General features: G+C 42.5%; 1 protein-coding gene across 2 annotated transcripts in view; it reads right to left on the bottom strand.

Moving 5' to 3' along the window:
* The window catches only part of LOC145393485 (proteasome subunit beta type-2-like), a 41,055-nt gene that overhangs the window by 22,388 nt on the left and 4,909 nt on the right, over window positions 1-13,758 (bottom strand). For both annotated transcript variants that reach the window (XM_080267604.1, XM_080267605.1), the window contains exon 3: window positions 4,660-4,853. In XM_080267604.1, coding sequence (XP_080123730.1) covers window positions 4,660-4,853 — 194 coding nt within the window. The remainder of the gene's footprint in view (window positions 1-4,659; window positions 4,854-13,758) is intronic.

The raw sequence follows: 13,758 nt of genomic DNA, 5'->3' as shown, positions 1-13,758 counted from the left end.
GCATCCATCTCAATTACCATCCTTCCATCCTCTGCTTTTACTCGTTCTTCCTTCCCAGACTCTCCCTTTCGCACCCTTTTCACCTCCTTCCAAAACATTTTCTTATTCTGTTGAAAATTCTCTGTAAGCCGCCTACCCCACCTCTCATCTGCTGCCACTTTAGCATCACGCACAGCCCTTCTCGCCCTATTCTTCTTTTCCTTATACCTTTCATATGACATCTCATCCTTCCTCTACAGCCACACTTCATATGCACGTCTCTTCTCAGCCACAGCCATACTTACTTCCTCGCACCACCATTCGCTTCCTTTTCTTACACCACCACCCACACGTCTCACACCACACACCTCTTCTGCATGCCCCACCACAGCACTCTTAAACAACTGCCATTCCTCCTCCACACTGCCATTTTCCTGATCTTTCAGTGCGTTCCACTCATCTTTCAATTTCTCCTGATACTCTATCTTTTTCTCTCTTTTATCCAACTCACTCACTTTCAAAACCTCCCTGCCACACCTAACCCTCCCAGTTCTCACCCATCTCTTACCTACTCTTAACTTTCCCTCCACCAGGTAGTGGTCAGACATACCTCCACCCTCCCCTCTCAGAACTCTCACATCCAACAATCTTCCTATTACATTCCTAGACACAACCACATAGTCCATCAAAGCTCTATCAACAACCCTTCCACCCTCCTGTCTCAGCCATGTATACTTATACATATCTTTCTTCTCAAACAACGTATTTCCAATCACCATCTCTCGCTCAACACACATCGCTATCATTCATTCCCCATTTTCATTTCTTCCAGGCACACCATGCATACCAACTACACCTTCAACTGCTACATTTCCCACTCTAGCATTCAGATCTCCCATCATTACCACATTCACATTCGCTCCAAAACTCTGCAGACACTCATCAACATCATTCCAGAAAGACTCCCTCTCTTCTTCATCCCTTTCACTACCAGGCCCATATGCACTCACAAACACCCACAACTCACGTTCAAATTTCGCTTTCACCCACAACAGTCTCGATGACACCTCCTTCCATTCAATCACACACTGCTGTACTTCCGGACTCACTAACAAGGCCACACCATCTCTTGCCCTTCCTCTATCAACACCTGACAATCTTCCATTCACACTTCCAAACATAGACTCACCCTTCCCTTTCATCTTCGTTTCACTCAAAGCTAACACATCCAACTTTCTTCTCACAAACATTCATCCAATCTCCTCCCTTTTAGCCTCAATTGTACTACATCCACACACATTCATAGACCCAATCTTCAGGGTACGGCGATAACTCCATCCCCCATCCCTTTCTCTGGCCTGTCTCTTTTTAGAAACTAAATAACAAAGGAGAGGGTCCCTAGTCCCCTCACCCCACCCCTTTTAGTCGCCTTTTAAGACACGCAGGGAATACGGTGGCAGTATTCTTCCTAACACAACCTGGCCGCAGAGTAGTAGTACCACCCCATAGTGTGGCCAGATTGTGTCCCCCCTGCCACAGGGGGGGACTGTAAATATATAAATATATATATATATATATATATATATATATATATATATATATATATATATATATATATATATATATATAATGTACAGTAATCCCTTTAAGGCCCGGACGCCCAAGTCCAAGTCCTAGACATTTTGGGCTCAGGTCCTTGGGGGGGGGGGAACGGCCGCTATGTGTTCATCCCTACTATAAATCTGCCGTGTGGTGATGAACAGCTGTGTTTTGGAGCATAGTAGAGTGCCCCGGCATCCTCCCCTCCCCAATTCTCGCCTACCTACCGTTGTGATTGCACACTCGTCACCATGGCTGCGCCACGTGCTCATTTTTGTGAATAAACAGTGAATAAACTGCAATACCTTGCCACTAGACCACATGGGAATTTACAGCGCTGTGCAGTGTCAAGAAACTAGAATTCAGAGTGCAAGGATTAAGTGCAAAGTGCAACACTGGCATGGCACAAGTAAGAAGAGAGTGTGCACTGTTAAACAATTATAATTCACAGAGCAAAGGATTAAGTGCAGCACAACACTAGATTACCATACGTGCTTCATGTCACTTTCACCACTGTCACAACCTTACAGGAGGCAGGTTAATCTTCGTGACAGCCATGAACATGTTGTAAGTACCCTGTACAACGCTACATATTTTCCATACTCACTTCTAATTAAAATGGGGAAAGCCCCAGGAATTGATGGAGTGTGTGGTGAAATGCTGAAGCATGGGGGAGAGATAGCAGTAGAATGGATGAGGAAGATGTGCAGACTGGCCTGGGAGGAAGGTAGAGTCCCGGAGGATTGGAAGTATATTTATTCTCATGTACAAAGAAAAAGGGGAAAAAGAAGTATGTGATAATCTTAAGTATATGGTAGGATATTTATTGACAGAGTTAGGGAAATACCAGAGGAATTAGTTGGAGTAGAACAGGGAGGTTTTAGGAAGGGAACAGGTTGTGCAGATCAGATATTCATTCTTAAAGCCTTAGTGGAAAAGTTTCTCATAAAGGGAAAGAAGTTGTATGCGGCTTTCATGGATTTGGAGAAAGTATATGACAGGGTGGATAGACAAGGATTGTGGAAGGTATTAAGAATATATGGAGTAGAGGGGAAGTTGCTGAATGCCATGAAGAGTATGTATGAGGGTGCTAAGGCTGCAATGCATGTGGATAGTGAACTGAGTGAATTTTCTATCTGAAGGTTGGACTGAAACAGGGATCTGTCATGTCTCCGTGGTTGTTCAATCTGTACATGGATGGGGTTATAAAAGAGATACAAGGTACGGCAGTGGATGCTGAAGCGACCCTAGTGAGAGAGGGCAGTGTTTGGAAACTCCCTGTACTGTTCTTTGGAGATGATACTGTGTTGTTAGGTGAAGACAAAGGGGAGCTGCAAGGTTTGGTAGATGAGTTTGGGAGAGTGTGTGAGAAACGGAATCTAAAGGTGAATGTAGAGGAGAGTAAAGTTATGGTCTTCGAGAGAAGTGAAGTCAGTGAATGTACAGTGAGGTTGGATGAGGAGGAAATGGAAAAAGTGAGTGCATTTAAGTACTCGGGTAGCGTGATGAGTAAGGATGGAAGTTTAGAGGATGAAGTGCTTGAAATGGTACAACAAGGAAGGAAGGTTGCTGGTTCCTTGAAAGCAGTGATAAGGAACAGGGAAGTGAGCATGGAAGTGAAAAAGTTACTACATGACAGTATTATGATACCAACTCTAAAGTACAGTATGGACGTGAATCTTTGACTTTGCTGGAGGGACACAAGTCAAGAGTGAAAGCAGTGGCAATAAGTTATTTGAGAGGAGCATGTGGAGTCACATGGAGAGACAGACTGACGAATGAGGAAGTGAAGGAGCATTGTGGTGTGGATATGGATGGGATAGGAAGCATTAGGAGAAACACACTGAGGTGGTTTGGCCATGTGGAGAGGATGGAGAGTGAGAGACTGGTAAGAAGAGTGTATGTGAGTGAGGTGGAGGCCAAGGGTGAAATGGAGGGATGGAGTGGAGAGGTATATGAGAGAGGAGGGTGTGAGCTGGGAGCAGGGCAGTGAAATGGCAGGGGACAGGGCGACATGGAGGCAATTTATTTGTGGCCATTCCTTATGGATTAAGGCACCTGGCAATAGACAGACAGACTTCCAATTTCTCATTCTCTGGTTCCTTTTAATTTATTTCATGGTTTCTGTCCCTTATTTGTGTGCACTGGGTCTTAAATAGGTGCTGTGCATGTCCGGTGGGGAGTTATTTAGGTGGTTTTCAAAGTTAGGTTGGGTTGGGGTCTATACGTACATGTCCAGGGGCATTTTCTCAAGTCCCTGACATACCTTTGGCTCTATTACATCGGATCTTGGGGTGATTACTGTATATGTATATATATATATATATATGTATATATATATATATATATATATATATATATATATATATATATATATATACATACATCGAGTGAGTGGGTTAGTGCTGCTCTCGGGTGTCTGCCCTTTCCTCTCTTCCATCCTTCTTTCCTTCCATCCTCTTCTGTCTTTCTTTCCTTCTTTCTTTCTTTGTCCCTCTGCCTTCGGGTGACTTTACACTCCCTCTTCTGTCTTTATTTCCTTCATACTTTCCTTTTCCTTCTGCCTGTGGGTGACTCTACACTGAGTGACAAGCCAAATGGTTTCCTGTACACCAGGAAACCATTTACTACGCTGGGTGGTAACCATATAGCCAAATTTTGCACTTGGTGGTTTAGTGGGTATTTATTGCGCTCCAGTTGGATTGAGCCGGTGAAGGTCTATATCCAAGGGGTGGTTGGGGTTGACTGCTCATTTAATGCCACTCAAGGATGAGTGAGGCTGGTCACTCTCATCTTAAATGTCAGGATCAACTGCCTAGCCCCGCGCTCCTACGCTCCTCATGGGGCAACGTAGGATTGGATGATGGATGGATGGATATATATATATATATGGATATATATAAATATATATATACATATATATATATATATATATATATATATATATATATACTCACAGTATAAAACAGTCTACTGTCAAAATCTTTCACAGGAAACATATAAGAAAAAAATGCATTTAATGTGCTGATAACAAGAGGACACATAGTAAATCCTTTCTGAATTCCCATTTCAGACACAAACTCTGGAGCGCAGATGTGTGGCAAGGGTGTGTCGTGTGAAGTGCACAGCAGAGGACGGATGAAGCTCGTAGCCGTTGCGCATCTTGTAGAGCTGGATATTCTTGGCAATGTACTCTGCAAACTGGGTGGTGTCTCCTGCCTCACCAGCCACAGCCATTACCAAGTGTGATGACAGCTGGAATATCTTGTCATCATCTGGTAAGAGACAACATACATGGTCAGTCACCAATTAGCCTAGAATGTACAGTATATAAGTTGTGTATAATGCTACTTTAAGTAAAACACCATAAATCGAGACATGCTTCTAGGTGTCAATGTATTATGTATATATAATCGCATCCAAGATGGTAATATTGTTGCCTGAGGGTCCCGTCTAGGACAAGAAACATCTTGGACCAACACACGACCTAATGGAATAAATTAATAGTCACAAAATTTTCAAAACGTGCCCCTAAAAACATCAACCTAGACCTATTCTGGCACCAAAACAAATTTCCTCACTTTGAAAGTGTGTTAATTTAGTAGCTCAGTTATCTTGAGTTTAGTTGCCTGAGGTAGACGGCAGCGCTCCAAGGGGTTAGCAGACGGTTTCCTAGGCATACTGTAGTTACATAAGGAGTGGCAATAACCTAGGAGCAAATGCAGAGAGCATCACGCGGTGTGTCCACGATGCTCTGGTAAGCCTGTTCATCATGCGACTAGATGCCAATATTTCATTGGACAATATCGAAATCACGTCACTCTTCCAGACGTGGGAACCGTATTGGACCAGGTGATGGACCAGGTGAGACTGTCATAGCTGTATTCTCCTCGGATTCGGGCCATTATGAACTGCTGGTTCCATATTGGACGCTTGCAACTGTATTACAGCAATATTTTGGATTATAATTTATGGCCTCCACCTTGGACAAACTCATCTTGGATGCGAGGGTACTGTGTATGTATATATACTGTGTGTGTATATGTGTATATATATATATATATATATATATATATAAAGTATATATATGTGTATATACTGCCAGACGCCTCAATCCCGTAAAGGATGACCACAAACAAATCACCTCCATATCACCCTGTCCAATGCCACCTCATTGTTCTGCTCCCAGCTCACACACCCCCCTCTCTCTTATACCTCTCCACTCCATCCCTCCATCTCATCCTCGGCCTCCCCCCCTCACTCCCCCCTCCATCTCACTTGCATACACTCTCCTCGGTAGTCTCTTGCTCTCCATCCTCTCCACATGGCCAAACCGCCACGATGTATTTCTCTTAACACTTTCTGTCACACACACACACACACACACACACAGACTCGTGGGGCACTATATTGTTAAATACTGTATAGTAATAAATAATGTAATGACCCAGGGGGTCAGAGAAGAGACAAGATTCAGAGGTGATGACAAACCAGCAAGACTAGATTTACTGCTAACCAAAGAACCTGATGTAATTTTTCAGTGTTTCAGTAACACAGAGAGTAGGCCAATACGCTCTCCAATACGGTATGTTTCTCTATCAACACCAAACTACATACACAGTACACACTACACTTCCTTTTCAAAATTCAAAAAGAAATGGCGACTAATAACCAAGCCTTGGAGTCCCAGGGGGGGTGGACCATAAATGCCCCCACCCTCTGTCCCTCTCCCGGTGACGACTGAACAAGCGGCCTAGAATCACTGTCTGACTCGCTCCTTCATCATTTCTGCAACATTTGCGGTCTTTTCTCTAACTTTTGCTCTGTTAAGCACCACCTCTCCTCCTCTTCCTAAATGAGACTCGGCTGTCTGAGGCAACTGATAGCAAACCCTTTTCTGTATCCTCCTACTTTCTCTATACTGTACTCATTTCATAGCCAAAGGTGACCGTTGTGTATATGTATGCAACGACTTATCTTGCTCTTGTGTTCCTGAACTTGATTATCCTGAATTCTCTACTCTCTGGCTTTGGCTTTCCTGTCATTCTCTGACTAAATATATCTACGCAGTTTACTTATCCCCTAATTCTACGGACTATGAAAAATTCTTCCACTGTCTTACTACATCGATGGAATACATTCTACCCATTTCTCCTTGCTCTGAAATCTCTATTCTGGGAGATTTCAGTGTTCACCACCACCTTTGGCTCTCCTCTCCTTTCACTGATCCACCTGGTGAACAAGCCTACATCTTTTCTATCCTTAATGACCTAAAGCAGCTTGTACAGCACCCAACCCATATCCCTGACTGCCTTGGAAAGAGCTCTAACATACTTGACCTCTTTCTTACAACTAATACTTCTGCTTACACTGTTAATCTTTTCTCTCCGCTGGGCTCCTCCGATCACAGCCTTCTTACCTTAACCTTTCGTATCGAGCCAGTACGGCCCGGGGACCCTCCAAAGAAATGTCATCTGTGGCACTTTGGAGCTGCAGATTGGGAGGCCCTCAGGCAGTACTTCTTTTATTATCCCTGGAATGATTATTGCTTCCGTGGCTGGGAGCCATCTGAGTGTCCCTCACGCATTACAGAGGTTATTCTCTTGGGCATGGAAGCATACATTCCCTTCTCATATTCTATGACTAATGCAAGAAAGCTTTGGTTTAATCATGCTTGTTCTAATGCTGTCCACAACAAGGAGAGGGCCTCTAAAAGGTACCGGAGCCGACCCACTCCTGAATCACATCGTTTTTATGTTTCTCCCAGGGATCAAGCAAAGTCTGTTCTTCGCTCTGCTAAAAATAATTTCATCCATACTAAATGCTCTCAACTCGCCAACTCGAATTCTTCCCGCTCCTTCTGGCACCTTGCCAAAAACCTTTCTAACAACTTTACTTCATCATTCTTCCCTCCTCTTTTCTACTCAGATGGCTCTGTAGCAATTTCTCCTACTGATAAAGCAGATCTCTTTGCTCAGACTTTCTCCTCCAATTCCACCTTAGACGATTCCGGTGCTGTTCCTCCATCACTTCCTCTCTCTGACTTGCTCATGGCTGACCTTAAAACTTCTTCAGCTGATGTATTTTCAGCCATCACTGGCCTCGATGCTACCATGGCATATGGTCATGATGGAGTCCCTCCTGCTGTCCTCAAGAACTGTGCTTCTGTGCTTACACCCTGCCTAGGTAAACTCTTTTGCCTTTGTCTATCAACCTGTACCTTTCCTTCTAGCTGGAATTTGCTCTCATTCAGCCAGTCCCAAAGAAGGATGACCATTCCTAACCCTCTACCTAGAGCCCAATTGCTTTAACATCCTGTGTCTCAAAAGTTTTTGAGTCAATTCTTAACATAAAAATTTTAAAGCACCATTCCTATCACAACCTTCTTTCTGATCATTAGTATGGGTTCCATCAGGGACGCTCCACTGGCAATCTTCTTACCTACCTTTCAGACTCTTGGTCATCCTCCTTTCGGGACTCTGGTGAAAGCTTTGCCATTGTACGTGACATCTCAAAGGCTTCTGATCAAATCTGGTATGAATCTTTAATTTCCAAACTGCCCTCTTAGGGTTTCTATCCTTCTATCTGTGCCTTCATCTATGGCTTCCTTTCTGGTCATTCTATAGCTGCTGTTGTAGATGGCCATCATTCTTCTCCTAGATCTATCAACAATGGTGTTCCTCAGGGCTCTGTCCTATCACCAACTCTCTTCCTTTTATTCATCAATGACCTTCTAAGCTGTACATCTAACACTATCCACCAGTACACTGATGATTCCACCCTTCACCTTTCCGTTCGGTTCCTCCAACGTCCATCTCAGCAGTTACTTCAACAAACAGGGGATGAGGCTATGGCACACCTAATGTCTGACTTGGCTCGTATCTCTGACTGAGGTAAAAATAACCTTGTATTTAATGCATCAAAGACCCAGTTCTAACACCTATCAACCTGAAATAACCTTCCACAGGAGTACCCACTAATGTTTAATAATATCCAGCTCAATCCTGCATCATCCTTGAACATGCTTGGGGTTTCATTCACATGGGACTTATCTTGGAAAGTTCATATTACATCTCTTGTAAAATCTGCTTCCATGAGACTGGGTGTGCTAAGCTGACTCCATGTCTTCTTTACCCCTGCACAGTTGTTGACTTTATACACAGGCTTTTTTCACCCCTGTGTAGAGTGCAACTCTCATTTGTAAGGAGGCTCCCCACATACAGCTCTTCTCAATAAGGTGAGTCAAAGGCTTTTCGTCTCTTTAACTCTCCTCCTCTTACTACCTCCCTTCAACCTCTGTTTCATCGATGCACTGTTGCATCTTTATCTCTTTTCTATCACTACTTCAATGGTCATAGCTCCTCTGAACTGTTTGCTTGCATCCCTCCACCTCTACGATAGGTGCATAGTACAGTGCACCCTCACACAATGCGAGTTTATGGGCAGTAGAAACCCTCACATTCTACAATTTTGCATTGTGTGAACCAAAAAACTTATGGGAAAAATGGTATATGATGGACAGCCCACCTAGAGCTTGGTCTTCGGGTCCCCTTCCAGCCTACTCTACCCTGCTAGTACTTTGTCTAATAGTACTTCTAACTGGACCAACAAATAAAACAACAAGCAGAACACCATGTATCTTTATTTAAGTGACTTCTGGGCATGTTAAGAAGGGAGGGGGGTGGGTATCCAAGGCTTGGGGCATCTACTCGTTCCGTAGGACGGGGCACCCTATTGTCACTCTCACTGTCACTGCTAAGGTCTCCTGGAGGAGCCATAAAACCTCCAAAGTCGACAGCTGAGACCATGATGAACAGGTGGGTACTGCTATGATGCTAAAACAGACCACAGGATGCGAGGTACAACATGCGTTCTCGCAGCAATATGGAGAAGTGTTTGTTTACCCAGGAATGTCGGTATATGGCATGCAGATAGCTTGCCAGCTGCCCGCCATTTTGAAAATTTGGATGGTTGCCAGCCACCTGCCTTCGTGTGACTGACTTGCACTGTCCAGCCCGACACTCATAGTAACGGAGGATAAGTCCATTTTTGCCTTGGAATCATACAGCCGATTCGCATGTTGGGAAGTTTGTTTCACAGATTTCGCATTCGGTACAAATATGCATTTTCTGGGTTGACCTCGCATTGTAGGCGATTCGCACTGTGTGAGTTTGCATTTTGTGGGGGTGCACTGTACCCGTCTAGCAACAAACTCTCATCCCTTTTCTGTCCAACTCTCTAATGCAAGAGTTAACCGTTACTCCCAGTCCTTCATTTATGCAACTGGTCAACTCTGGAACTGTCTCCCTCTGTCTGTACTTCCTACTTCCTATGATCTCCAGTCTTTTAAATGCAGTGTGTCCAGGCATCTTGAATTAAACCGAACTTGAATTTGGTTCTCTCTTGTATTATTTATGTTTTTTTTTCTTGGAAGGAGCAGTTTGTGGGCTCCTGGCATTTGGTTTCTTCTTCCTTGCATTAAAAAAAAAAAAAAAAAAAAAAAAAAAAAAAAAATCTTTGCAATATCTGGGTCCTCTAGGAAAACATGATCATGTGGTCACTGAGTTCCAGACGACAGAAGGGAATGTGGTGCCAAGAGATGAGCTTTATAGGCAGGGAAGATACAACTATGGGAAAGCAAACTTTACAGGAGTGAGGAAATTTTTGAACAGTGCGGATTGGAGAAAATTCAGAGAAAAAAAGAGAGATACAGAGGAAGTGGGATATCTTTCTAGACCTCTGTAATCCAGAAGTGGAAAAATATGTGCCAAGAGTAAGTGGGAAAGAAAACAGGAAAAAGGATTGGTTTGACAGAAGGTGTATGACAACAAAAAAGGAGAGGGACATTACATGGAAAAATGGAGAAAGAGAGGTAATAATAGAGCAAAGGAAGAATCTAGAACTAGAAATGAATATACAAGAATACGTAGAGAGGAAGAAAGGAACTTTGAAAAAGGCATAATTGACAACTGTAAGAACCAAATTGTTTTATAGATTTGTCACTGGCAAATTAAAACAAAAGGAAGGAATCACTAACTGAAAGTAGAAGGAGAGGTCTATAAAGATGTGGCAATGCAAGCTGAAATAAAGGACAAATGTTTCCAATCGGTTTTCACTAAAGAATGGGATTTTGTGGAGGGGGAGGGAGTGGCTAGAAATGTAGTGATAACAGATAAAAGCTGAAGTGCAGGAAGTGCATAAATTACTGTAATCTCAAGATGTGAGGAAAGTCCTAGGACCGTATGGAATCTCTAACTGGGTACTGAAGGAATGCAGAGAACAACTGGCGGATAAGATTCACGGTTTGATTGTGTGTTCTCTGGAAGAGGGGAAAGTGCCTTGGGAATGGAGGAGGGCCAATGTGGTACCAATTTATAAGGGAGGAAACAAGGAAGAACCCTTGAATTATAGACCAGTGTCCCTGACCAGCATGGTTGCAAAATTGTGCAATAGAATCCTGAAAGACAGATGGATAAAATATCTGGAGATGAACATTTTGACTGAAAGTCAGTTTGGATTCAGAAGTGGAATGTCATGTGTTTCCAACTTGTTGAGCTTTTACTCAAGAGCGATTGACATCCTGCAGGAGAGAGACGGTTGGGTGGATTGTGTGTATTGAGATTTGGAGAAGGCTTTTGACACGGTACCCCACAAGCGACTAATGTGGAAACTGGGGCACATGGGAGGACTGAAAGGAAACCTCCTGGAGTGAAGGAAGGACTTCTTGAGAGACAGACAAATGAGGACAGTAATAAAGAAGAGGATGTCTGGATGGAGGGAATTAACAAGTGGAGTCCCATAGGGCTCAGTGTTAAAACCAGTAATGTTCCTGATTTATGTAAACGATATGGTAGATGGAATGAACAGTTATGCAAGTCTGTATGCTGATGATGCAGAGATCTTGAGGAAAGTAGAAGTTCAGGAAGATTGTAAAATGCTGGAGGAGGACCTGGACAGGATTCATGATTGGAACCGGATGTGGGAAATGAAATTCAAAGGAAAAATTGAAAATATTAAAAATGTGTAAAAGTACCAAGAGGCCATTACTGAATTATTTGATGGGTAATGAACCAATCACAAAAACGAGAAAAAAGAAAGATTTGGGAGTGCCTGTCCAGGATAGTTTGTCACCTAAAAAACACATTAACAAGACAGTTAGAGAAACATACAAACTCTTGACTAAAATAAGAGTAGCATATCATTAATGGATGAGATGATGATGAAAAAATTGATAGTGGCCATGATCTGCCCCAGGTTGGATTATGCAGCAGTAGTGTGGTCCCGCCCACAAAAAGAAAGATATAAATAATATCGAGAGAATACAAAGAACAGCAACCAAGATGGTCCCTAGCCTGGCAGATGTCGTACAGAGAGAGGCTGGAAAAGCTGGATCTGCCTTCCTTAGAGGAAAAGAGAGAGAGGGGCAACATGATTGCAATGTTCAGGGCCAGGATGGGAGTAGATTAAACTGACAGAAAAGATCTGTTTGTATGGGATAGGAGAGTAACAAAAGGACATGGAATGAAACTGAAAAAGCCAAGCTGCTTCAAGGACATCAAGAAATACTGTATTGGTGTTGTGATGAGGAGGGGTAGATTGGCATGGTCTTGGCAAAGTGAGAGGATGGAAGATGGCAATTGGGTGCAGAGTGTAAGATGTGTGAACATCGAAGGTAGGACTTCAAGAGGTAGACCAAAAACGATCTTGGATGAGGTCAAAGAGTGTGACTTTGTGGATAAGGAACTGAATAGGGACAACGCCAGAGATTGAGAAGCATGGAAATCTGCCATCAGGTAGCTAAGGCTGAAGTATGCAAGTAGGTTGGAGCCACTGTAAACAATACTACAAAATGGTGAGAGAGAGAGAATAATGAACCACATGCAAATTTTAAGTGAAGAAATCATCACTTAATAATTGTACAAAACTAATTACCTTAGGTGGAGTCTTATGTGCCTACAAATGCACATGAATTTCCCACAACATTTTCAAAATTAGTCATGTACGCATTGAGACAGATGTGGATATGAGGAATAAAAATCAACTTTTGGATGTGCGAAATCAATCTTGAGTGTATATTCTTGCTCTATTATTTCCTTTTGTGTCTGAGGGTACAGAAGTTTCATCAGTACAGTACTTATATACAGTCCCTGAATATATCTGAGTTTGAACTAGTGTAGCCTACATATCAGTTTATGTTAACACAACTTGTGCTATGTTTATCAAAGTCTATAACTGTTTTTTTCTGAACTCAGTGGAAGCCAGTTTTGAAAATTATAAATGGGACATGTTTTAGGAAACTCAGTTATACTTTGCTCTTCTTGCAGAGTGCGACAAATCTGGAATAAAGTAAATAAAGTATTCCATAAATTCCTATTAAGTTTTATAAACTCAATTGTAAACATTACTGTCATTTTTTGAAACAATAACATAGTCAAGTGTTTCATGCTGAAATAGAATACAACATACTGTATAATGTAATCTATACATTTTAACAGTAACCAACACTTTGCCCTTGAGTATAACATCTTTTTGCCAACAGATTTCAATCACTGTCCATTAGGGCCTGTTTTTGGAAAAAGCCAGCAATGATAAGGAGCTGCCAATGCTGTGTTGGTGACAGAAAAATCAACCATCGTAACACTATGTAAGTACCTTTTTGTTTCTTTCAGCTAGTATCCTTCGTTTGACCAATATTACTTCACACAACACAATACAAAGAACTGATTTTTGAGACATATTAACTTACAATTTGTTATGAAAATAACTACTGTACTCTGTATTAGATTCATATACAGTTCTGTACTTCATTTAACTCGCCGAGTGCCGAAGCCATACAGATATGGTGGCGCCTATGTCTGCAGACAGTGCCAGAGCCATACCTGTACCGTCTGCAATTGCAACTGGCGTCAACAAACAAATTTTCAAATTTAGTGGGAGATGACTGGCGTGGACATGCACGCATCCTTCCCACACCTGTACCCAGTTCCTGTATCATCTATATACCCAACAAGACTGTCCTTGGCTCGAATAGCATAGTTACCAATGAATAAAATGAAGATCTACAACTCAATGCGTGTCGGCAGCGGCCGATAAAATCTATGGGCGTTACTCCGAAGTATTATGCCACCTGCTCGGGGAGAATCAACCTCAAAATTGACCTAAATGGCTTCTGTGAGTACT

Source organism: Coenobita brevimanus, chromosome 24, assembly GCF_032717465.1.
Source record: "Coenobita brevimanus isolate Jiangsu-jjx chromosome 24, ASM3271746v2, whole genome shotgun sequence".
NCBI lineage: Eukaryota > Metazoa > Arthropoda > Malacostraca > Decapoda > Coenobitidae > Coenobita > Coenobita brevimanus.
This window is presented reverse-complemented; position numbering and strand designations above follow the sequence as displayed.